At 36.9% G+C, this 27,999-nt stretch overlaps 1 protein-coding gene across 1 annotated transcript in view; it reads right to left on the reverse strand.

Moving 5' to 3' along the window:
* Cyyr1 (cysteine and tyrosine rich 1) overlaps positions 1 to 22,996 on the reverse strand; it is a gene marked incomplete at its 5' end in the record, with an annotated part of 107,453 nt that extends 84,457 nt beyond the window's left edge. Inside the window, one exon of the mRNA XM_023711185.1 lies at positions 22,872 to 22,996. Coding sequence (XP_023566953.1) covers positions 22,872 to 22,996 — 125 coding nt within the window. The remainder of the gene's footprint in view (positions 1 to 22,871) is intronic.
* Positions 22,997 to 27,999: the final 5,003 nt, after the last annotated feature.

Below are 27,999 nucleotides of genomic sequence, written 5' to 3' on the forward strand. Positions count from 1 at the left end.
TATACTAAATACCTGCCCTGTTCTCCCTCCAGCTCAACCCCTCAAATGCCAAAGCTGCTGAAAACAATGGACAGAACACAATGGTCTCGGAAGAGAAAGGAAAACATTTCAAGTGCTGTAAGGACTCATGACCTTACTGACCACATGACCTCCAGATAAGGCTAGGGGACAGTTACCATGGACATGGCTTATCCCCTAAAGGTTTACGTGTTAGAAGCCTTAGCCCTGATGTAGCAGTACTGAGGGCACCTTTAAAAGGTGTTGGCCAGGGAGTTAAGAGGGACTGGTGCTGCTCTCCTGGAGGAAGTTAGGTCACAGAGGAGACGGTCTTTGCTCTCACAGGAGTAGATAAGCATTTTGTCGCAGCATTCCACATGGGACTAAGACTACATGAGAAGATTGGAACCCAGCAAAGAAAGCTCATCAAAGTCACAATAGATTCTACTCCACTTAGACTACTATAGAAACAGTGACAAGAGTCCCACAGCATAACTAGCCAGCTCAAGGAGGAAGCTCATTGTGGCCCAAGGCCACTTCAAAAATCATTAAAAAGTCACCAAACAGTCTAATGGAAATGCCAGCTTCCCAGTGTCGAGAGACCAAAGGTAGCTGTGGCCCCTGAACCTGGGCAGGTGCACTTACTGTGAGTCAAAACCTGACCAAAGATGAGGGTACACCTTTCTGGTTAGAAGCCATGGGGCCAGCACACCTTTTGTTTTGCCTTAAAATAGGAAAGAAAGGCTCCAGCATCTGCAGCATTTTGGCCCCGGTTCTGGTCTCTGCCTTCTGCAAGGGAACATTATGTTTCCATTGTTTTGTCTCTCCCCGCCAAGGAAGAAGATCGTGCAAACAGACACAGTTTCTGTTATACTAATACCAACTCCTGATCAGCCCACCACATGTGAGCTAACTGACAGAACAGAAGAATATGTTACAGCAGAATAAATTATTGAACAGCAGCTTAGTGGTTCATATACATTCACTCATTTGATCCTTGTAGCTACCAATGGACAGTCTAATGTTACTAGCATTTTGTAATTTCATATTTGGTAGAGAGCAGTTTGGAAATTCACTGGTCTCTGTTCTGAGTCAGTCATTTTGACCAACCTAAATGAATCTTTATTGCACATGATTTTCAATATTTCTGAATATTTACCAGAATAATTTGAGATAACCCCATAGGTATGTCTATACAAGCATGAAAAATTATAGTTGATAAAGTTAAACTTCTTAATTTGATACTTTAAGTAGGATAATAGGAGTTCAAAATGAAGCATTATTTTGTATAGTTTATTTAAAGCAGTGTGGTCCCAACACCATTGAGTCCAAAGATTAACTGATAGGGAAGTGAAAGTACCCCATTTTTCACTTACTGGATCTGAATTTCTGGATCAGACCCTGGGAAAATGCAATTTAACAAATACTCCCAGGTGATTTTCATGCGTGCTGAAGTTTGAGAGCTTCAGATTTAAATGAATTCAAATACTGTGAAGTCTCTCCTTTCTGATGAATAGTCATAATTAAGGTCTGATGTCTACAAATGCAAGACATTTAAAAGCTTGAATGTGATTTAAACAATGAATAAATATGATAAGTATGTTTTTGTTTCTTGTAGATGAACACAAGCTTAAAAATGTTACTTAAAACTAATGATGTGTTGCCAGAAAAAAAGAGCCTGTAAGGTTTTGCAAATCTTTAAATGAGATCACTGATTAACTGAAATAACTGGGAGTTGCTTTTCCTAATAATGTGATCTAAAAAGTAGAGCAGATTTTATATCCTTTGGATTAAATCATTTCAGGATAAGCTCTTTTCCCTTGGGAAGCATTTTCTTGGGGTACTCAGGAATGAATTTTTGGGTCTCTGCAGTTCTATGTGAGTGTTCCCTTCTCATAAATATTTAGATTAGAGGAAAAACTAGGATCATTCTTTTAAAAAGTTTAATGAATTTTTAAAAATGTATGAACATAGCTGGGGAACCCTGCCAGGGATTAAACAGACTTGGCTGTAATATTACTTTCTGAAATTTTTTTTACACATTTTATAACATAATTTTCCTTCCACAAAACCTATAGTGATTAGTTTTCTCGTCCCTGGGACAAAAGCCTTGGCATTCACCACTGGAAAGAAGATGATTTTGCTCATGGTTTTAGAGGCTGCAGTCCATGGCTCACTGACTCTCAGGCAGGACCCCGCAGGTGGCTCTACAGAGGAAAGCGGGTGGCAGCCAGGACGTGGAGAGAGCCAGAATGGAGATTTGTTCTCCACAGGCATTTTACTGGAGACTCACCTCCTCTACTGTCACCCAATGGAAAGGACACAGAGAGGGGCATCTCCTCACAGACAGCAAGGCCGGACTTAAGGCTCACACATATGCACAGCATCATGGAATGTCAAGTTTTAGGCTGGCTTTGAATTGAAAAGGAACAAGTCTAACCTTCTAGGGTATGAGTTCCAGTCTACTCACGAGACTCCTGATTAAAATGAAAAAGGGAAGAGAAATACAATTCACATAGCCTTATTTGAAAATCAAGCTGTCTTACTGTTCTTTTACCCTTGGAAGGTGAGTGTCATCAAATTAGCTCTTTCATTTATTGTTTATAAAGTACCAATGATTTGAATTCTTTTTTTTTTTTTTTTTTTTTTTTTTTTTTGCGGGACCAGGGATTGAACTCAGGCCTTTGCTCTTGCCAGGGAAGTGCTTATTCTACTGAGCCATCTCCTCGGCCCCAGTGATTTGAATTCTTGATTTGTTCTTTTACTAAACAATGTCGCCATGATGTTGATTAAGCATCTTTCCTCACAGCAATACAGAGGGAGGTTTAGTATCCTTCGTGACTGAATAGTGGTTATCTCTCTCATTTGTTGTGAGTCTTTTGAAAGATTCAAGTATTATTGCACATGTGCCAGTGAAATGGATCCATATATATTTTCTCTTTCTTATACAGTTTTTGCTTTTTGGAATCAACTCAAGACCTTGTGATTGCCAGGCAGGCGCTGTGCCACTGAGCTATATCGTTGGCCCACATTTTCTCTTTCATTTCCTGCCCATTATTATAGTGTTATTTGCCCAGTGATATGTGCCTAATGTCTTCAGAGACCATATGATAAGCAAGTACTTCAGAGCCGCATAACACAGACATGGTCACTTGCAACTGCTGCTATATGTTCTTTATAAGTAGATTATAATATAAAAGGATTTACCCAAATACCTGTAAGTACAAAGGCTAGTTTGCTTCCTGACCACTTTCCGTTCTAGGTCAGGGCTCTCAACCTTACCATCTCTGACATTTGGAGTCTGATAATTCTTGTTATGGAGCACTATTCGGAGTATTATAGGACATTTAACACTATTTCTGGCCTTTACTTATGAGATTCAAGTAAAACTCATCTCCTCAGGCATCAAAAAAATCCATCAGGACATGCTGAGAGGGGACAAAAGCTCTGGTGGGGACCCACTGCGTCTAAGTATACAGACATTTTTCAATCTCTGCAGTCCATAGTTACTTAATGGAACATTTTATTGCCTTGATTTTAAAATTGTGTCTTATCTGAAATACACAGAATGGATTGTTTTCTCTCTTTTTTTGTATCTACAAAATTTTAGTCATTCATAATATATAGAAAAAAAGATTTTTAGGGAAAAATACAATATGTACACTTACCTGTAATATAAATGCACTTCTGCATTACTATAAAATAAAGATTATTCATTACTGGGTATCATCTTTATATTCATGGGCTGTGGATAATCTTTACATTCTTGGGCTGAACACAATTTGGACACCAGTCCTCCAAGATGTAGTTCGGTGCTGATTGACAATACTGCAACAGCATGGTTAACGCATCCAACAATTCTACGCATCTGCTCTAACACAAGCAAGCACAGAATTAGGTGCTGTTTTCATCTCGACTTTACAAAAATTTTGTAATTTGATACTATGAATGCCTCTTAAATAAGAAAACCAAGAGACACTGGGGTCAGTTTGCTCAAATTACCAACTAGTATGGAGTCCAGAGGCAAACCTGATTTTGCTAGTCCCCATAGCTCCTCTTTGAATCATACAACGGACAATGTTTTATGTAAGAGTTTGTGCCTATCACACAGATGCTCCTACGTCAGACTTTGGGCTTGCATGGGGCGCACGTCATGTAGGAGGAGCTGGATATTAAAAAGTAAATACAGTCTGTTTCTCCTCAGGATTTATGTCAAAAGGAGATAAAAATATACAGAAACATAAAAAAGTAAAGGGACTAATATTGCAAGAATTATGAGAATAAACTGCAATAGAAATCTGAAGATGGGAATTGAATGGCTATTTACTTTTAGATGTACAGAAAATTGGTGAGGTGGGACTTACATACAGATTCCTAAATTTAAAGATTGACAAATAATTTATATTTCTCTGTATTTTACTGTTATCTTCCTATCTTCTATCTTATGGAAATGATCAGTGACAATACTTGTGACAGATACTTCAGCTGCCTTAGCCATTATTAGTGTTAACTTATAATTTATGTTTTTTTTTTCTTTTCGTCAATTTTGCCATCTGTCAATTTTAATGATATTTTTAGAGAATAAGCTTTTCTTTTCTATTTTTCTTCTGTTTTCAGTTTCATTGATTTCTGCTTTAGATTTATTTTGCTTTTTTTTTCTGGTTTCTAAAGAGTGAAGCAGGTTATTGATCTGAAAACTTCCTTTTCTATATAAGCACTTGAATCCATAAATTTTCCTTTGGACATTGTTTTAGCTTCCATCCTCATTTTTATATTTTCATTTTTGTTCAGTTTAAAGTACGTTTTAAATTTGCTGTAAATCTTCTACTTGACCCACATGTCATTTTTGTGCACTAATTAATTTTCAAATGTTTGTGAATTTTCCTTTTATTTTTCTGTTTGTGATTTTTAAAATCCTATTATTGTCTGATAACATACTTCATTAATATCCATTTTGTTAGCATCGCTTTGTGACCCAGGACATAGTTTATCTTAATGAATGTGCCATGAAAGTACGTCAGCAGGTGACTTTCTGCTTTTGTTGGGTGAACTATTTTAAACATTTCAATGAGGTACATTAAATTGATGGAATTGTTCAAGTCCTCTAAATCTGCTGACTTCTGTCACTGCCAGTTCTATCAACTGCATCTTCTTCTTCTTTTTTTTAATTTTTAAAAATTATTTATTTATTGGGTCAGCCAAATATCTCCTGCAATCAGGCGCAGGAGCTGGGGGTGTGATTCCCGGGCCTACCATGCTGGCCCTGCCCCCGGGGTGCACTGAGATGGCAATTGAGACTGGGCATGCTGGTGCGTGCCGGTAATCCCAGCTTTTGGGAGGCTGTAAACAGGCGGATCACTATGAGTCTGATCTAGTAGTGAGACCCTGAACATTCTACACAGCCCAGACTCATAGTGATCTTCCTGTCTGAGCCTCCCCAACACTGGAATTACAGGTGTGTGCCACCATGCCCAATTTTGGAGGCTGTCATGGCACTCCTGGGATTCTTTTTTCTTTCCTCATAATTTCATTGATAAACAAATAGCAATGAGACAGTTGCAAATCAAATCGGTAGGACAGTTTCAATAATTAACACACTGCATACATTCTTCCAGTGGTGAACTGCTGTACAAGATGAGGACTTGATATCCTATTTACAAACACCATTAGAACAAATCATTCTATTCATTAAGAGAATGTAACTATATATCTATCCAAACCACTTTGAATACACAGATACAATCGTCTGATACCCCTTTTTTGTTAAGTTCCGTTATTTGAATATTATAGGTGTGTAAACTTAGCAAAATATTAAAAGAGTCCAGTAGCTCATAATAGTACTGGGTCTTCTGCTTCACTGGCAATGTCAGAAATTGTTGACCTGAGTCCTCCACAGCTCAACATAACAGCATGGCTTTACTTCTTCTACTTCCTTTTTATACTTTTCTGCTGGATGGTTAAGACCAAGGTAAAGCAGGACCTATGCAACAAAAGTTGTAGCTTTTGGATCTGATAAGGTCAGTGAAATCCCATCAGGATTTATCCTGAGATCCTGCACCTCAGATTGTAGAACCTTTGCAACTGCATCTTCTGAGAAAGAATTCCACCAAAATTCTCAGTTCCTCTAGACTCTGTTTCACAAATACTATTAAAATTTTGTTGGTGTGTACATGCTTGGGATTGTCATATCTTCCTGGTTAATTGGCACTTGAATGTATGTATGCAGTATGATCATTCCTGGTCATGTTTTCTGCTGTGCACTTCATTTTGTCATATATTAATATAAGCATTACAGTTTTATTTCATGTAATTGTTCCATGGCATGAATTTCTTTGTCTTTCTGTTTTTTGCATTTTTAAGTTGGAGTGAGGGAGTGAGTTTAACATAGATAGCATACGTTGACATTCTTTTTTCTTTTTCTTTTTTTCAGGAAAATCTAACTCTGTCCTTTAGCTGACGTGTCCACACAGTAAATGTAATTATTGGTGTTTGGACTTGGGCCTGGCATTGTATATTTCTCTGTTTGTTACCTCTGTTTCACCCTACTTTGACTTCTTTTCCTGATTTCCTTTCCTGCTATTTGAAAATTTATTAATTTTCCATTTTTACTTATATGTTGTGATTTAGACTGCATTGCTGTGTAGTTTGTTTTACTTGGTATTTGAGGGAATTACAGAATATACACTTATTCCTTTATTATTACTTGGAATCAATTTTATAGCCTTTATAATGCAGAAACCTCACTGTCTGTAGATCCCTTAACCCTGCTGTTTTTGTGCTATAAGTGATATAAATATTATATCCATATCCATTGACACTGTAATCACACAGTGTTGTACTTTTGTATTGGACTGCTTGATGCATTGCGAAGAACTCACAGGGAGGAAAACAGTCTACCAAATTTCCTTCTAGTATTCTTTATCTTGATTCTTAAGATCTTTCTTCAGCAATCCTTTCAGACTGGGTTTGCTGATTTAATATACCTTTTAATACATTCCTTAATGTGAGAGCTTATTTATTTCATCTCTATTCCTGAAAATACATTTTTGCTGGATATATAGATCTTGTGATATTTCTCTTTTCCCAGTACTTCAAATCTATGCCACTTCTCTAGCTTCTGATGGGAAATGTGAATTCATTCAAGTTATACCTCCTCTGCAGGCAAAGCATTGTCTTTCTCTGGCTGTTTTTAAGGTCTTCATCAGTTTGATTACATTGTATGAGATGTGAATTTCTTTGGCTTTATCCTGTATACAAGTTGCTGAACCTTTGGATTTATAGTTTATCTGTTTCATCAGACTTGGGCCTTCTGTAGCATCTCTCCATTCTTCTGGAACCCAGGTGACATGAACATTAGGTTTTCTCTCCACTCATGTCAGGTCTTGTGCAAGGTACCCAGGGCTCTTTACATTCTTGGAAGTATTTTGTGTTTGTTATATAATTATCTGATTAAATCATTTCTATTGGTTTTCCATCAAATCCACTTATGTTTTACTTTGACCTCTGTGTGTTCTCTTATGGAACTCAACTAGAGAAAATTTAACCTTTATTACTATATTTTTTTGTTCTAAAGAGTTTTCATCTGATTCTTTCTAGTTTCAATAACCTTTTAGAAAAAATTCTATCTTTTCACCATTTCTAAAGAGTCTTTGCCCTTACTTCTTGGGTAAGATTTACAAAAATTGCTTTGAAATCTCAGTCAAATAATCGTGTTCTGTCACCTGCTGATGACATTTTGACTTGTGACTTAAAATTTGTTTGATTCTCTTTATGTCCAATAACAGCAAATTGTTTCCTGGATTTTTAAAATGCTATATTTTGCAACTTTAAGCTTTGTTTAAGCTGATGAAGAGTTGCGATATTTTTATTAAGGCAATCAATTAGACCACAAGTTCCAACCAGACTTCTGAGGGTTGTAATTTCAATGCAAATTCTATTTTAAAGCTTTCACAGTCATACATGGCCCCGTTCATGTTCATAGGACCTGGAGGAGCTGGGTGGTTCTTTCACTTGTATTGAACTCTCAAAGTTCATGGTAGGCTTCTCAGGGTCAGATCAGCACACATGCACCTTGAGATGGGCCAAGGAGTTCACAAGCAACTATGTAGATCTCTTTCCTGAACTTCTCCAATGGAATAATTTCCTAGCAGTTTCTGGTTCCCAGAAACAACCCCTTATTGGCTCTCTGGCCAGGAAGATGGACTTTATCTACTCTTTGCATAATCTACAAGTTGGCTTACACAAGTTTCAAATGATGTGAGGACAGTGAGAAGAGAAGAGAAGAGAAGAAAAGAGAAGAGAAGAGCAGAGCAGAGCAGAGCAGAGCAGAGCAGAGAGGTTCATGGATATAAACCCATTCATTGGATACTGCATCATTCACTATACAAAGGAAGCATCCCACACTGACATTAGAGACTCTTGTTTGGCCCATTGCTACTTGTGTCCCTGTTGCAGCAGCCAAATAGTCTCTTGGAAGCTAGGGCACAGGAGAATTAGAATTAAAAATAAGACTAGCTGGGTGGCACTCTGAGTTCACTTTCTATGTCTGTCTGCTATTATTCACTTTCCATAATCCTGAAATAGCTGCTCCACGTCTCCTGTCGAGTTTCTGGAGCTGTGTTTAGTGAAAGTACAGGGGCAGCGTGCTTTCTCCGTCTTATCCACAGCTGGAACCAACCAATTAAAGGCAATCAAACACTGGCATACATATATATATATATATATATATATATTGCCTTTAATTGGTTGGTTCCAATTAAAAATATATATTTTAATATATATTATATATATTTTAATTGGAACCAATCAATTAAGGGCAATCAAACAATGATATATATATATATATATATATCAGATATAATACATTGGCTGTGTAAAGGTGACGAGATGAATAAAAAGAAATTCATTTGAGAATTGATAGACTTCAGTTAATCCTTATCATGATCAATGACGTTTTATTTTTCATGTCATCTTTTTTTTTCCTTCTTTTTGTGACAGGGTCTTACTATGCAGTTTAAGTTGACCATAAACTCACTTTGTAGCCCAGGCTAGTCTTGAATTCGCAAGGATCCTCCAGCCTCTGCCTCCCAAGTGTCGGGATTACAGGTGTATGCCACCACGCCCAGCCTACCATCTGGTATTTATTTGCTTCCCCTGAAAATATGTTCAATCTAGAGACTGTTATAAATACACCTTATGTGTAACACTGCGAAAGGAAAGTAGTTATCCCTTATTCCTATAAGTTTTATAAATATTGACTTCTATTATGAGAACTGCTGATCAACACAATTAAAAAAAAAATTCTAAGCTGTTAATGAAAAGGCACCTTCCAATATAGAGAACTTGTAAGCAATTGGAACAATTGTATACATTAGTTATTCACATAGCCTCATCAGACATGAGCTAGACATGTGCAAAAATATGTGTTTCTGAAAAGATGTAAATAAAGTTTTTAAAGGAATTAATTGGAGTTATTCGATGAATTCATTTGTTAAGCAAATCATTACCTCCTGACTTTTGGACATGGGATTTTCTTACAAATCAGGGGTCTCTACTTGGACCACCACTGCCCATTTCTGAGTTGGTTTCTCCGTCTAACTCATAAGTGAGCCTAGGATAGCGTGGCACATTTGAATACCTAATACACGTGATTGTTCGGGTTGCGTTACGCTTCTGGCAACCGCTGGGCAGCAGGACACAGCATTCATTAGCTGCCTCTGCACACACCGGTCTGCAATCACATTTGATTAAGAGGGTCATTTGTTTCACTCAGGCCGAGAGTGCTCTTGGGCAGAGATGCCTGTGGTTGGACAGGTGGTGCTCTTTCACTGATGAACTCCGGAGGGCCAGGGAGAGAGCTCCGCACCAGAGGTGGCACCCTGCATGCTCAGACTCTCCAAATGACCTTGGAGAAGTCACTTCGCTCCTCGTCCGTTTTCTCTTTACCTCAAATCCTGATTTTTTTCAAAGTCGTGTTTTCTTTTTTCCCCGTATTTTAGGGAAGGGTCTACAGGGTGTTCAGGGTCTCACTACTAGATCAGACTCATAGTGATTCTCCTGTTTACAGCCTCCCAGCTACTGGGATTACAGGCACGCCACCATGCCCAGTCTCAATCACCCTCTCAGCGCACCCCAGTTGTGCGGCTGGCACAGCAGGCCCAGGGATCAAACCCCTACCCCCTGTGCCTGCTTGCCGGTGCTTTAATCTGCTGAGCTATTTGGCTGGCCCTTCAAAGTTGTGCTTTCATTAGTGACAGAAAAAAATCTGTAAAATCCTGATAACTGATTTCACACACAAATATATTCTCCAGCCAGATTCTGAGAGGAAAGCAAGTTGTTCCTCTTGTTCCATCTCTACACGTTAACACAGTGAAGTTCTGTGATACAAGGAAAATCAAGTTCATACAACATAATGAAGAAAAGCCTGAGAAAACTCTCAGTATTTTCTGCAGTCTTTTGTAGCCATAGCTAAAATGACTATTTATAAGACTGGAATCATAATTTGATTTGTGGAGATCTACCTACTTACTATAAGCATGTCTATTAAGATTGCAACTGCAAACAAGAGTGCTTACAATTTATCTCATAAAAACTATAGTTGTAAATAAGATGCATAACCAATCTATTTGCCAACTGGTAGGTAAATTGATTAAGTTTGGTATATACGGATGCAGTGGAATACTATTCAGCCATAAAGAATGAAATTCTGTCATTTGCAGCAAAATAGAGGGAGAAGACATTATTTTAATTGAAATAAGCCAAATAGAAAGACAAATACCAAATGCTATGTTTCATTATGTGTAAGATAAAAAGGTCATGTAAAATACACAGTGATTACCAGAAGCTGGAAAGTGGGGGAGGGGAAGATGAAGGCAGGGTGGACTGCACTTTCACATACTGTATGTATGTCAAAATGTCATGCTGAACCTCATTAGAAGTATGTGCAGTAAGTACATTTACTCAAAAATAAAATTTAAAAGAGAAACATTTAGATCTTAATTTTCCCACATATAATACTATGGAGGCTAATCTTGTATATTCCCTTATATTCATAAAGAAAAATATGCTTTATGAACACTGTAGTATTAGCTATTCATAACCACAGGCAGCACTTACTTTTTTGCAAAATGGAGTTCAAGCAGGTATAGTTCTGTTTGCCATTTTTATGTTGTGAATTCATACAGAAATATGTGTCAGGCAGTTTGTAACGTTTTTCTCTATTACGTGTGTAAAAAAATTCTTCTTACTACCTCCACTTTCCATAGTAATGGCACAAAAACTACAAATTCTATTTGCCTTTGAATCACAAAGAGTTACTCTGGTTAAATAGCTGAGGCTTTCACCCATAACACTTTCAGATGGAATCCATTACCTTTTAGGAGATTCTCATTGCCCTGTGGAATTTTCATTAGCGGCGGGTGTGCTCGTCCTAACACTCTGCAGCTGGGAGATGCTGCACTCTGGTCGCAGCTGCCCGCCAGACTTCTTCCAGTAGAATGGAGTATCACGTGTGGGGTGTATAAAATTTTCTCACCTCAATTGTATCAATAAAATTGGCTCCACAAGTTATGGAAGTGAATGGACTGTACAGGAGGCTGTTGCCTTAGTGGTTAGAGGCTGTCAAGTCACAGAGCCTCAGTGAGAGAGTGCATTCACCCAGGAAGCTTGAGAAGTTAAATCATTAGGATCAAGCGGGTGTTTCAATTCTGGCCCCTCTAACAGGACTATGATTTATTATAAACAGTGTGATTAGAAAGCAATGACTGATTCTTTCACACCTTTTATTCTGTAATGACATCGAGTTTGTATTCAGTGAACAGACAGCTTCTGAAACCAAGAACATATTCAAATTAAGATTTGATTTTTCTAAACAACTATTTATCCACTTGAGGAATACTAATTTAAACCTTGCAAAATCTCTGAGTTTTCATTGACCTGTGTTTTAATGCTCTGTGATTTGATCTTTCAGTCTCATAGGTGTCTAGTTTGTTCGCTGAGTTGCCCAGCAGGCTTCCTGGCCTCTCAGGCTTGGAAAGCCTGGGTAAGAGCACAGATATCTTAGGAACTTGGATAATGTGATAAATCATAAGAAGGAGGAGGACAGGGAATGCTGTGACAATGCATAGCAAAGTATTTAACCCTTATATGGAGGATGAGGCTTTTTCCAAATATAGTATTAAAATCTTCCTACGGATAGCACTGGATCATTTCCATTCATCCCATTTCCAATCCTTCAGATCTTCAGAAGCAAATAGGGAAAAGAGGCAGAAAGAGGTCAAGTACGTCTAGTTTTAAAGGCTAGACTGCTTATACTAGCTGTGTGAAATTGGGTAAATTACATAAAATTACTTAAATTACTTCGACCTCATCTACACTAATAATAATAATAATAATAATAATAATAATAATAATAACAATACCTAGATCATAAAAGCTATTCTGAAGTATAATAAACTAATATAGGATGAATATCTGGGACAGAGAAAGTCCCAACATAATAGTAGTTCGCATCTCTCTAACAACACCTGCTACCACTAAACACTCCTCTCATAATATCCAACTGTGACTTCTATCTAATTAAGGTAACTTCTAAAACCTGGAACATACAAGCAGCTATGAATGCATCTGCTTCAGGGCCAATCAGAATAAATACAGAAAGACCCGCCCATAAACAGGATTGTTGGCAACATGTGAAATCCAAATTATCTGAAATACAAGGAATCCTGTAGTTCATGTAATATAAAATTCAAACAGCAAGTTTTAGAAAGCCCTTCATTACTTTACAGCCATGGGACATATATGCAGGTAAGTAGTGAAGAGCCAAACCATTATGATAGAAATGAAGTAGACTAACACAACACCCAGACAGAAAAAGAGGAGAAATAACAGTGCGTTCCTGAATTTCTCCAAGCTCCACTGTTAGCTTGCTGTTCTTTCTGATGCCTTCTTCAGAGCCTCTCCTTCACTCCTGCACACCTTTTCAACTCCTACCTTTAGGGCTTGTACTCTCAAGTCTAGATGTGATGTTTGATTTTCACTCAGCATCAGACGGGCACATTCTGTAGTGAGGACTCACTGAGTTTGGCCTATAGCCTATTGACGACTCTCCTCCACTCAAGTTAATAAAAATGGAATTAATTTTCTTCTTTAACCTTTTGAAATATTCTCCATTAGTTCCTAGCACAGCATCTGCCCACCCAGCTAAGTAGGAAGTTCAGAATTAGTTTGGACTTGTTTTTCTCATTTAGCACCAACCTCTAGCCCAACACTCCATCACCACACAACTCTTGATCTCCTTTATAATTTGCTCCTGTAACACGAGACACTGGCAAACAGCACCAACATGGCCTGGGAGGTGCTCCACGTGTACAATATTAAGCCTCAGCCTAGCTCTAGCTATGAAGTCAGGGTCTATATACTAACAAAATGTTCAGGTCTTTGCATTACAACTCTTACTGTATAAAATTGGATCAGCTGGATAAATTGGAACTTTTCTTTTCTTTTTTTTTCTAAACGTATTTGGTTGTTGCAGGGTCTAACTATGCAGCTTGAACTCATGATGATCCTCTTGCTTTCAGTCTCCCCAGCACTGGGATTACAGGCATTCTCTACTACACCCAGACTCTGGCCAGCTCAGCCCATCCTGGGGCTGGGACTGGCATGGCATGTGGTGCCACTGTGATCCCTGAGCTTACCTAAGCTTGCCTAAGCAGGGGCTTTAATTTGTTGCACTATCTCACTGGCCTAACTGGACCTTTTCAGTTTCTTTCTTTTTTGATTGCAAGAATTTTTATACATATACAAACTATAGACCTAGGAATTGGTCAGTTAATAATAGTCTTATGCTCTGATCAGCCAATTGTAAAGTGAATTGTGTCATGGAGTGTAAACGTATTTCATACACGACAACTATACAATATCATAGCTTATACAGGCACACTGTAAATGGTCTCAGAATGTGTACACTCACCTATGTTTTGGGAAAGTTACGTCACAAGTATCTTATGATAAATTATTAAACATTTCATGTACATAGCAAATTGAAATTTTGTTGACCTGTGAGATGTGAAAACACAAAACACAATGCTTTAGCTTGCATTTGGAATGACCCCAAAGGTCTGTGTTAAGCTTGGTTCTAACTTGGCATGATTGGGAGGAGGAGAAGTTAGGAGGCGGGGCCTCATTGAAGGAGGTTAGGTAACTGGAGCACACCATTTAAAGGGACTTTAGGGGGGTCCTGACTCCTTCCTGTCTCTCACTCTCTGCTTCCTCCTGGCTGTCAGGAGGTGAATGTGTCTTCTCTAACACACACCCCTGCCTCAGTGTACCGCGCCACCTCAGGCCCAAAGCAACTAGGCCCAAGATCACGGACTGAAACATCCCAAACCAGGAGCCAAAATAAATCTGCCTTTATGTTGACTACAGTAATAGAAAGCTGACAAACACAAATAATATCCAAGAAAAAGAAAAGAAGTGCTGGCAACACTACGCCCCATAGTTCCACTCAGTATCTCAGGGCTGACTAGAAGATGTGTGGGCTTTGCCTGCTCGGCACCACTTGGGAAAATATAAAAATTCAAAATTTAAAGTGCTGATTCTACTAAACACTAATTGGTATTATACCATGATGAAGTTGAAAAATCCTAGTGAACCTGTTGTAAATTGGGGACCGTAGGTAGTAAAAACATTCACATACTCCTCACAGATTTATTGACATTAATAACTTGTAGCACTTTCTTCAGATGTTTAATTTTTAATGAATAATAGAGTTGATGTTAACTTGTGCCTCTTGTTAGGTGACTAATTTGTCCCTGTTTCCCCTGACTGCAGCTTTGACAGTCCTGCATTACTCAAAACAGTTTCAAGCTGGGTATCCTGACATTCATGTGTACTCTTCTCTCCCTTGTGTTCTGATACGTCCACAGTATGTCCATGCTTTCATATGCCACGCAGATAATTATTTACATGTTTACCTTCATACAAATGACTCCCACTTGCACACATTCGTTGCCATTCACTGCTTTTCACATAGCATTACCAACTCTGAGATTTACTCTAATCATTATTATTATTATTATCATTATTATTATTTTGTACTGGGTATTGAACTCAGGACCTTGAGTTTCCTATGCAAGACTTGTACTACTGAGCTATATCCCTAGCCCTCTAATTATGTTAATAGGTATTGATTTATTTTAATCACTGCAAAATTAATTAATTCCATTCAATTAATACTCTTATTTATCCATTGTCTTCTGACAGATACTTAGGTTGCTTCTAAGTTTTGTTATTTTATATACGTGGACGAGTGGTCCAGATGTTTCCTTGGGCCTTTGGGGGAACTTGTAGGGATGGTGTTTTGAAGAGATATTGCTAAGCCCTAAATTAGGTCCACATTCAGTTTTCTATATAGGTCAAATTGCCCTCCTAGTGTATTTAAAGGTTTATATTATCCTACTAACAATGTGGAAACCCTTTTATCTTTGCCCTCGTTGTAAGTATGAGGCTTATCGAGTTTTGGAGTCTAAGGGGTGTGAGAAGGTATTTCACTGTTTTAAATGCTTTTCTTCCTTAGTGAGCCAGTGGAGTATCTTCCATGTGTTTATGGGCTTTCTCCTCTTTCTTACTTTTGTTATGCATACAAATTACCTATTTTCTTATTGAGGTATTCTGGACACTAATCTGTTGAGAATCAAGCGTCTTTCTCCAAGTGAGAAATTTGCCTAATCATTTTATCTAGAATTCTTCTACCCCATACAGTTAACATGTAAAGAAAAATACTGAGATAATTTGAGATAAAATAATATACCCTAAGACTCACAATTTTAAGATGCAAAATCCATTGATTTTAGTATATCTCTCCAGCTGTTTGTGCTTATAATTTTAAAAATCTTTCCTATCCTGATAATGTCATTTTTCCATTTTTTAGTTTTTACATTTATTTTAAAATTGATACGATACAAAAACATCAAAAATTGTTCATGCTAAAAGAGCATCATATCATCTTTTAAATGCATGTACTCATCATGCAATATTTAAGATAGGTTAAATATATCTCCTCAAATGTTTAACATTTCTTTTTTAAATTCATTTATTTATTTGATACAGGGTCTTGCTATGCAGTTCACACTCATAGTGATCCTCTTGTCTCAGCCTCCCCAACTGGGATTCCAGGTGTGTGCCCCCATGGCCCAGCACTGAATGTGGTACAGGAAATCAAACTCAGATCCTTGCACTAGCTAGGCAGGTGCTTAGACTACTGAACTGTCTCCCCAGCCCAGTGTTTATATTCCCTTTTGATTTTTATAATTATGTAATTGGTCTGACAGGAGTGAGTTTTTTTAAGCAATAGATTTAATATTTATTCAAATAACTAGCTAACTATTTTAGCACCATTAATATATTCACTGCTATTGGTTGCCAGTGCTATATCTATTATCTGTCAAACTTCCATATATAAATGAGTCCATTTCTAAGCTCTACATTCATTTTCTTTTTCTATATCTTTCTAATAAATCTTATTGTCGATAAGGCATGTCTTCTTACTTTATTAGTCTTCATATCTGTCTTCACCTTCACTTTTCTCACATGTATTTTAAGCCCAGTATTTCAAGCGCAATGAAAAAAATAGTCCTATAAATTTTGATTAGAATTATATGGAATCTACAGATAGTCCATGGAGAATTAGTATGTAGCAGTACTGACAGTGTTACAATATTTCCATCTACATTTTACATATGCCAGTCAATTCCTTTAGGTCCTTCTTTCATATATTGAAAGATTTATATGTCTGTATTACTCTATAAGTGCCATGTGTATGATACTCGATTTCTTACAAGGTATTTTACAGTTTTTAGTGTTTTATTTGATAAGTGTTTTTATATACAAGTTGCATCTTCTAATAAATCCTGTTGATAGCAGCAAACTAATTTTTGTGCAATGTTCTTGTACACTATTTTTATAATCTAAGTATTGATAATCATATCATTCCTAAATAATAGTTTTTCCCTTTCCAATTTTTTCCACCACTTTTTATATCTGTCTCACCAATCATGCAGTGAGGACTCTCAGTGCAGTGCTGAATAGTGGAAGTAACAGGTTCTGGCTTGCCTCGTAGTTGCATTTATTGAACTCCTCCCTTTCTTAGTCCATGTTTGCAGGATGCATCACGCATCCGTTGCATGAGCTGGTAGGTGTACATGTGACCTCTTGCATCTTTTTACCTCCTTTTCCCTCTTTCCTCCCATGTTTCTTTTCTTCCCCTTCCTATGTGTAAAAGCTTTACTTCCCTGTTTTAATTTTTATTTTACTCTTTAAATTATTTCCACTTCAAATTTTTTGTACAACAGAAACCATGCAATATTTAATTTTCTGCTTTTTTTCTGTCTTTTTTTCCGCCTCTGGTACCAGGGATCAAACTTGGGACCTTGTGCTTGCCAGGCAGGCACTTATGCCGCTGAGCTATATCCCTAGCTTAATTTTCTGCATTTGGCTTTTTCCACTCAGCCTTCTAGTCTCAAAAGTTGTTGCTTATAAAGGGAAATGTTACAAGATTATATCACTGAATATGGTGTTTGACAAAAAGTATATTTTTAAAAAAGAAACCTATGAAGTCAAAACATACTTTGCTAAGTGTTTCACCTTGAGCTATACACTGCACCAATTGCCTTCCATTTTTCTTTTATTTGATCTCAGAATTACTCTTATTCAAGAAGCCTTCGAAGGCCCCTCAAGTTGGAGTGAAATTGGTCCTCTTTGAGTCTACTGTGCTTTCTGCTTTCCTCAGCAGGTTACATTGTCCACTTATCACTCCCCACTCTCCAGAAGCTTCTAAGCCCATGAGGCCAGGGCCACGTGTGGTTCAGAGCTGCGCCCCCCGCAGCTAGTGCAGGTAACTGCGTACCTCTGTATGTATGCATAGAAATAGACTGTTGGTAACATATCCCAGAAACTGCATCTATTTCTTTCTAAAAGAAGATATACAATATTTCTGACTGGCTTATATATAAGGCAATTAGAAGGGGATACAAACTTGGCAAAAGTTTCAAGTATTTATGCATCTGTGTTTGTTCCTGATAAAATAACCAGCAAGATGCAATTATATGTATGCTGAGAAATGCTGACCTTTTATCAAATATGTTATTGCTTCATCTTAACTCATGTTTATATTTAACTGTATGATAATTATTTATCTTTATGTCATTCTTAATACAAAAAAAGCTCCTATAAGTTTTGATTGGCTCTGTATATACTTTTCAGAGGCTTTTTTATATTACTAAATTCTTTTAATCTAATTAATTTAAATAATTTTTAAAACACTGCCAAATGTCTCTTAAAGCACATAAATGTCTGTCAGTGTGTGAATGTCACATGTGTTTAATTGGGAACAGTCCACTGTTTAATGACCTCAGCCTTTCATGCCACTGGAAAATCTGAGACCTTTATTCTTTGACTTAGTTCTGCTTTCATGCGTAGCATGGCCCTAAAGTCACAGCTGTGATATTTATTAGCTGTCTCTGCAAAACTGTGGGTAATATATCTTCCACATTTCATTGAGAAGAAAAGAAACTTAATCCCACAGAGACTTCTCCATTATTGGTTCTTCCTCTTGATTTTTTTTCCCCATAAGGATTTTTATGTTGGCCAGATGGTGCTTAGAAAACTCCTTAGACAGAGCAGCAGTTTACAATGGCAAAACTCTACTTTGGTTAGGAAATTAAATTCTGCATTGTGACATGCAGCTCACTATGTGTTGATCGGTCAATATTTAATTCTTATTTAATATTATGCAATTATTCTTTGGCTCATATGGCAGAGTACCTTCATTTTCAGTAGAGTTGCTTCTAGTGATCGCTGAGCAGTAATTAGCTGCTTGATTGCACCCTGAATTCCACCAGTTCTAACCATTACTTTACAAACCACATCTTACATGGGATCTGCCCTCCAAGGAATGTCAATTATTTTTCTTCAGCAGCAAAAATGTAAATATCCTTTTCCATATTCATCATAGAGTATTTCTTCTTCCATGAAGAAGACTTGCTGAATGAACTGTTCAGGAATCAGTCTGGTGGGAAAGTGTTTATTTCTTAAATTGGCTCAAAATCTCATTTTTAAGCACATGGAAACTTCTAATTTTCAAGTAGTTGCTGGTAGCTTCAAAAACCTCTTAAGTGGAAACATAACAGCAAGGTCACATCTTCTATCATAAAATATTCCAAATAATATAACCTCGCAAAGTGTGCAGTCTAACTCTTTCTCTGTGGAACAAGTGAAAGCAATCTTCATCTGGAGCTTTCTCACCTTGGTCTGTTCCCTTAGTGGTATTGAGGAGAGCATTCTTTGTATATAAACCAAATATCTAGTTTTTCAGAAAAATAATAAATTATTTCCTTTTACGTTTTGTAGAAATGACAGAAAATGCATGTTACTAGAATTCACCTTTTGTTTGATCTACGTATTCCTACGTACACTCCAATTTTAACCTTCCCCAATAGCTGCGCTGAACACGTTTCCCAGATGGAGCATTTCCTCTCTGTGTCTTTGCAAGAGGAGCCCCTCTGTCTGGAATGCACTTCCCTTTCTTCACTGTCCATCTTTTATAAACATCCATACTTCCTCCAAAACTGTAATCAAATGCCACTTACGAGGCTACCTCAAAACATCTCATTCTAGATGCACTCTGTCTCTCTGTCTCTGTCTCTGTCTCTCTGTCTGCCTGTCAGTCTCAGTCTCTGTCTCTCTGTCTCTGTCTCTGTCTCTGTCTCTCTCTCTCTTCTCTCTCTCTCTCTCTCTCTCTCTCTCACATACCCACACTGTTTTCTCTATGGTATCCAATAATACATCATAGGTCAGATTATAGAATTAAAATGGTGTTTACATTCTCTTATTAGATTTTGGGATCTTAGAAGTCAAAGGTATATCCCTTATTTATCTGTGGGTAGGACTTACTTAAACTCTGGTATGATAATAGGCACTTCATGTGAATTTATAAATAATTAATTGATTAAATAGTATATGCTAATTAGTGTAAACATTGTTCTCAAACTTTGAAGGAGGGCGTTATGATTTTTCTATATGATCTCGGTACCTGTGACTGTAATGGCCAAAAGTAGCTACAATAATTTTAAGCTTACAAATGTTAAAATTTCTCACTGAATTAAGAAAAAGAAAAGAATCTGAAGGATTCTGAAGTTATTTGCCAAAAGTAACTCCTATTTAAAGTAGAGAATTGTCTGCATAGAAGCAGAAATAACTGAGAATAATAAAACCTTTCAAATACAAGATGGGAAGTTGGTTTTACTGATCACTGTGAGACAGTGCAAGGGCCCTGAAGCAAGCAAAAAAAAGGACAAGCATGTCTCTCTGCTGTCTCAGGTGGGCGGGACAGAGGTCTCCGAATCATGCCAGCACCCAGCTCACACAGTCCAGAATGTCCCAAATTATATTCTTGCTTTCTTCCAACTCATTTTAAACTAAGCCAAAGTTTCTATTTTAAAAAGAAACAAAAACATCAACTAACTTATTAAATTATTAATTTGAGATAAATTATATTTCATTGTTTCTTTCTTCCTCAATGCTTGTCTGATAGCCACAGAAGTTTTACATCTGTTAATGTCATTAAAATGATTTTATTAAGAATGTGCCTGGCTTCTTGAAAGAGGGGAAGCATAGTTTATGAGTTCCAAAATAGCAATATTTGAAAACAGAAAAATTCTTGTAAGCATTCTTAGAATATGTTTTTTTGTACCTGCTACACTCCCTCCACATACACACAATAAAAAAATAAAGCTTTGGGTGGAGTTCAAAACTCTTTTCAAATCTTAAACAATAACTGGAAATCCTGAACATGTAGTCTCCTTTATCCAATGGGGAAAACACTTTAAAGTCTTTTTTTTTTCTTGTTAAGAATCATTTAACAAGGGATTTAGTCAATGGCTTCTATTTTAAATTAAAAGTTGAGTTTTAACAACCAGAAATATAATGCCATCTATGTTTATTTTTCCTTCCAAAACTCAATTCTTTTCTCTCTAAACATAGCAGTTGCATGGTCCTAATAAATTTGATGAATATATCAAAGCAACAGATGACTTACTTCAGGTGAAATTATACATCTAGAACATGAATCATAAAAAGTGAATTTGACAACAAATCTAAATCATATAAAGCATATATATAAAAATTAAAAATAAATATTTTGATTAAAATTAATGAGATACTCTGAATATTTATCAGGGTACAGGTAGGAAAAAAATAGGAAATGAAGACACAGTGCACACCATGGTGTAGTGGAGGAAGAAGTGAGTTAAGAGCCAGAGGACCAGAGAAACCCTAGGCACCCTCACCCAAGTGCCCAGGTCCATACTATTTGTTGGTTCCACTTGTACCTCTACCTAGAACAGACCCTCCAGTGAGTAGAGATAGAACATAACTAAATTTCTAATCTGTTAAGGAATGTGAAATGATTTTAAACACTATGCAATAATATATAACAGTAAATATCACATATTTACATATAATGAATAAATTCATATAATAATTCTGACAGTTTTCTGAGTGAATTCTTAACTGAATTAAATATAAAGCTATGGATTAATTTATTTCCTGCCAAATCTAACATGAGGAGAAATTTAATGCCTAACTAGAGTTTATTCACTTGTCAAAGAATGCCTCAGTCATATATGATTTTAATTTTAGCTTGCTATTTCCTGCATACAGTCTTAAAGAACTACAATTGTCTTCACCGCATCCGTAAGTCTGACCTTTCAGAGTATGCAGATAGACAAGGTCTTTTCCACCAGTACCAGTGCTGACCCAAGAGAGGGTGGTTTCCCTGGTGCCAGGTTTTCTATTCTTGGGAAATGGAGGACGTGGTGCAGGCCTGCTCAATGGGCTCATCCTGAAATAGCCGAACGTGTGTGACTCAGCACTTACTGTTTCCTGCTTTCGCATGTCCCTTCACAGGGCAGGAGTCAGCCTACCTGTTTGGGGACAGAACCTTCCCCAAATGATCCTAATATAAGCTTAAGGAAAAAAAAAAGAAAGAAAAGAAAAGAAAAAGAAGCCAGGAGCTGGATCACTGCTGCTGTCTGAGCCATAGAGGATTTTGACTCAAGATGCTAACTCACTACCTTTAGTCTCTAAATTGTGCATGCAGAGGGAATAAATAGCACTTGTACACTTTTGCAGAAACAAAGCCCAAAAGGCAGTCCCAGCTCCCCACTCCCCTTTGCTCTGAGGCAGTGCTAGGATAAATTCTCAATTTATTTTGGAGAAATGCTTTATGGACTCTGTGTGTGTGCCTCTGTCCTACGTGTTGCATGGCTTACTTATTTATTACTTTACATTAGCCATGCCTACCGTTTTATCAGGCTTTAAACTTGTTTCCTGAAATCACTGTATGTGTCTTACAGAGAAAAAGCATGATTCATACGATCAATTGCTTTTATTTATAACTGCTATCTTTTCTTGATATCTGGGTGCATCAGATAAGGTAATACATGGGTGGCAAAAAGAAAAAAAAACCTGACCACAATTAAATCACAAATGCTAACTTAGAAATCCCTCAGCACAATAAATAAAAAACATACCACTGACAACATCAGAATATATCAATACTACAATGACTATTTAAAACATTACTGTAATGCACAGAATGAATCATTGAAACAATATACTTTAACTCTCTTTTAGTAAAGGTAATGTATATTAATTTGCATATTTACCCCAATTAATAGATAAGGATGAGTGTTTAATAAGTCCATTAAAAATTTTATGTCTGTAACCAATCTTAAAAATCTCTTGGCCATACCTGCAACTCAGTACCCCTTGACACTCACTGGTCACCATTAATATTGCCAAATGTGACGAGTACTCACGAGAGGATATTTCCAATATAGGCATAGTAGGAGCAACAGTAGGGCGTGGTCCCATCACAGCAGTAGGATCGGCAGTCATTGCCACACTGAGCAAGACAATCATCTACACAATCAAAACGGATGAGCCATTAGGTTTGCGAAATCACAGCATCAGGACAAACAATTCCACTTCACATCTTTATCAGTTCATTACCACTCTTTAGTATGTTCAATTCTTCACTTTTGTGTTCAGAATCCTAAAACATTTGCTAGGTTTTAAGCAACTTTCACCAGAGTCAAACAAAACTGTGAGGAGCCAAGACCATTCCTGCATCTCCCGCACCTCGTGCTGTACTCAGAAATTAACATGACTCAAATAAGATAATGAAAGGAGAAAGAAACGAGTGCATCAAGAATCATTCGCTCAATTTGTCAATAGATTTCTTAGAAGAGTTTTAATTCATTGGTTTTCTGTTTTTAGAGTGTTATATTCTCAATCAACTTCAACTAATGAAATATGTTTTTGACATGAATAATAACAAATGTACTTAATTAAAACTAATGTATATTTTTCATGACACAATATTGTATGCCACTTTGCCCCCACAATTACAGTTTGCTTACTTATGGAAACAGTGGCTGGTCTGCATTCTGTGAACTCATTACGCTTGGATAATGATGGGTAATTATAATAAGAAGTTCAGACAGATAAATTCGTGATTTGTTCATTAAAAGTCATACTGAAGAATAACACAGCACAATGCAATGGAGGAAAGGACATTGACTAATCAAAAATATATAATAGAAATAAGAAATCAAATTACTATTTTTCTACATTTTTATTCTTTTCATTATTATGTTTATTGGTACAATTTAGATATATCTAATGATAATATTCATCACAGAGAATTTGTACCTGTATATGATATGATATGTCTAGATTCCTCTTTTTTAATAAGAAAATTTATACCAAAAATCTTAGATAGAAATTACCCTAACCTTTTAAACTTTTGCTTCCCACATACATGGTTTATATTTTCAGTTATTCTTGGGTTCTAATGAATACTGTACATCATGATAGATATCTGAGTTTCAAGTACTGTATATGATTAGGAAAACATAAAGTGCAGGCTGATAATTTAAGTTGTATATTCAAGGATGACAAAATACAACTTATTCCTTATAGGAAATATTGGCCATCATATAAATTATATAAATCTGGTTTCCTATCAAAGCTATATTAAAAATATAAAATATTTTATTTATATCTATATGCTCATGTAGTGATTTATCAAGAAAATAAATATTTTACTGCTTTTAATTCAGCTGTTTGCTGACATGATTCTTTAGAAAAGGATATCTGGGGGCCGGAGAGATGGCTAAGTAGAATAAACGCTTCCCTGGCAAGTGCAAGGGCCTGAGTTCAATCCCCAGTTTTTTTGAGTTCCACAAGAAAACCCCAACCAGCCAACCAACCAACCAACCAACCAACCAAACAAACAAACAAACAAACAAACAGTAAAGGAAAGGATATCTGTCTTTGTGGGATGGGTAAGCAAGTTCAATTTCATTATTTTATTTTTATATTATAGATAAATAAACACGACTCTTGATGTTTTTTTCCAGACTGTAGTAAGAAGAAACAAGAGAAAAAAAAATTATCTCAATAAGCTTTAGTGACTACCTAAACCATTTAGAAATTTTGAAATAAAATAATCTATTTGAATCATTTAGATTGCAGGGGGAACTAAGGCACCAACAATAAGTGCTTTTGGAAAAGATGTCATATTTTAAAGGCTAATTTGTGCTTTCTTCAGTGACTTCTCTGCTACTGTCATTTTTATACTATTTAATGTACTTAAACATTTAGACCGGTCAGTTATCCCTAGGTTTTAGCAGACATGTGTTACATTTTGTCCTTTAAAAACCACTTGGATCTAGAGGAAGCTATTGTCTTCACTGTTCACAGCAAGACAACTAATGCTTAAATAAATTCATAGGTGGCTTTTCAGTGATGCAGGGGACAGTGAATTCTGTTAAATTTTCCATGAATGTCAACGATTCAATTACTACTATTACTTTCCAGTTACTACTGCCATCAGGACATGATGTTATCCAAATATTTTGATCTAATGTTACAGGAAACCAAGCCTCAAATTTTGCAGCCAACAAGGTGGATTTACCTGCAGCAAACCTCTAGGCCATGCCACACACTGTTCCTTATTTTTATGGCTTTTTCCAGAATTTCTGCCTACTTCCCAGCACTGAACTACCAAAAAGGGCAAATTTAATTGTATGGCAAAAGCAGTCACAATTACAACTTTTCCAGTCTAAACTTTCAATCATATCTCAAAATTTTATCTTGGTATGCCACTGACTTTCTCTTGCTTTTTTAAGAATAATTTTATGAAGATCAGAGTTTGACTGCACAAGGACATTTTCACACACTTATAAAAGAATGGGGCATTCCAATTTGTCTTTCGTAGATAAGTAGTATTATTTCTAATAAACAAGTTAATATCCCTGAAAATTAGGTGCTTCAAACTTTCTCCAATAGCTTCTTAGTTAAAGGCAAGCTATGGAAGAAAGTTTCTCAACTCATGCCCACACCCCTCCTCCAGAAATGTGTAGTACAGGAAAAGCAGTTTCAGGCTTGAAGCGCTTGTTCCTAAGGTACCCCTGCAAGCGATATCTAAGGATAAGAGAGGAAGGAAAGGGAAGGGACGGAAGGCACTGGCTGGGGCCCGGAAGGTGAAACCTTGACCAGATCCTGTCTTTGTAGCCTTCAGTGGGACTTGGACAATAATATAAGCACTTCTTTCTGTCTCTTTCTAAAAGTGACTCCACTATAAAACATGCTATTATATGTATAGAAACCTTGTTCATATTGGCTTCACCAAATGGAAAATGAATATAATACATCTGTTTGTGGAAAATAATTCAGGTTATGGGCAGCACATCTGCTTAGGCTTTTGTCTCATGAAACTGACAATTCATTAACCTGAGCAACTCAGCTACATTTATGTGTAACCACAACTGACACTTCAACAATATCTCGTAGTTCCAACTAGTATGTTCATCTCACGATGTTCGGTTTGTTCATACTCTATTCTGCTAGGTCCTACTCCATCTCTACTAATCCACGACATTCTTATTTAAGTAAAGATCTTGTTTCTTCAAGTTCTCCTCAATTCATTATTCCTGAATAAATATTTATTTGAAGTCTTTCAAGGGCATGAGTTTTACTAATCTTTGGGGGCTGTTTTGCTGAACAAAACAGACTGTGACCTCAAGGAAGATACTCAGAAGCCAGCAACAAGACCCTCGTCTCTGAATACCAATGACATGACAGTAATGAGCCTATCTTTTCTCTCAAAGAAAACTCAGAGCATAACCTCGGTCACTTCTCAAATAAGCTTTTTAAAAAAGCCTCTGGAATCAGAAATCCAGGAATAAACCTAAAGAAGTTTACTAGCTAAACATTTCTTATGAAAGACAGTGAAGCAATCCAGTATTGGTTTGCAGTTAGTTTGTAGTTTGTGTAATTACTCTGTAGTTTGCTAGGTAAAGAGAGAAGCAGGTGGAATTCCTGGGAACCGGGCTGGCTGCTGACCAGCTGGACTGGCTTCCGGAACAACCAATGGGTGCTGAGAGGCTGGAGGAGAGGGAGTAGGTGCAGTAGAAAGAAATGTTCAGCCTTCTAAAGGAATAAAGCAGACACAAGAAAAAGGAAAACTTGCAGTGGTTCAGGTGGTGCTTTAGCAAGGGCAAATGAGGGTAATCAAGCAAAATCTCATTTGCTTTTTGCCTCCTTCCTTCCTTCCTTCCTTCCTTCCTTCCTTCCTTCCTTCCTTCCTTCCTTCCTTCTTCTGATAACAGTGGAGGTAGAAAGGATGAGGGCTGCTTCATATGAACTAAGAAGGAGATTTTTATGTAAAAATAATGTTAATGTAATTGATCTTCAGTCCTTTAAATTTGGAATACTTTACATAACTTAAGTAAAAGAAATGTTGTAAATAGGTTAAAATGTGAATTTTTCACAATTACTTTGGAGCAACTTTTCTACCTTTATGCATTTCTATGTTAGGAAGCCAGCATTTTCCCTGCAGGAAAATATGCTTCAAATGACAGCTTCAAACACTTGCTAATTTGCACTTTAATAAACAGATTGAACATGTCTACGAAAACTATGAGGTTAGATATATGCGGTTAGGTGGGCTGTTCAGTTCTCTTGATGCATAGGAGACCATGTGGGAGAAGACCTTTACTTGAGTTTGTAGTATCTGTCAGAACTTAAACTGCAGTGCTGTTCATACAGGCAGCATTCCAGGGTCCCAGGTAAGGCTGCGTTTTGTCACAGGAAGTTAAGAGACATGGAAATATGTTTATCAAAAAATTTAGCTTTTAGCTCTCTTCTGTGAATAGGAGCAGTTTTAAGGACCACGTGTGTAACTAACTTTATACTTGAGGACCCAATGAAAGGCCATTTAGGGCTTCATATCAATCACAAAACAAGAAATTTCACTTTGCTTTGTTAATTATTAGCAATTCAGTAATCAGAAGGCAGGAAATGGGATGGCCTCCCCAAAAAGTGCTTAACCACATCAAAGGAAACAAATTTGACTTCCAGTAAATTCATGTCTCTCCAAAATCCTGTATTTTAACTCAGCATAGCCCACCTCCCAGCCTACAACACTCGTGAATCTAACCTTCTAAAGAACAAGAGCAAAGTCGCACCTCTTATTTCAAAAGGGGAAAATACATACATTTAGAAAGTGGGCAGTGGAAGGGACCTTGGGTAGCCTATAATGAAGAGGCAAAGTCACCAGACAAGTTTATTTCACCCCCTCCCCATACCTCTAAGCTTCATGTGGCTTTTACAAGCACTTTCCCCTTTGTTTAGCCCCCATTCTGAACCATGATTCCTGAGTCCTGGGTATGTTTCACACTACTCAGATAGTGCAAGAGCTTGAGCTTTTTACACCTCAGCATATTAATATGGCATTACTTTTTATACCTCGTGGTTGTACTTTTCTGATGGATGGCTAAGACCCAGTCAAATGCGAAGAAAGGTTTGTATTAATATTGATGAGACAAGATACCATGTCTATATCTCGAACTCTGAATGACTATGAAGACAACAATATGC

The sequence above is a fragment of the Octodon degus genome, unplaced genomic scaffold, assembly GCF_000260255.1.
Source record: "Octodon degus isolate 3935 unplaced genomic scaffold, OctDeg1.0 scaffold00020, whole genome shotgun sequence".
In the NCBI taxonomy this organism is placed as follows: domain Eukaryota; kingdom Metazoa; phylum Chordata; class Mammalia; order Rodentia; family Octodontidae; genus Octodon; species Octodon degus.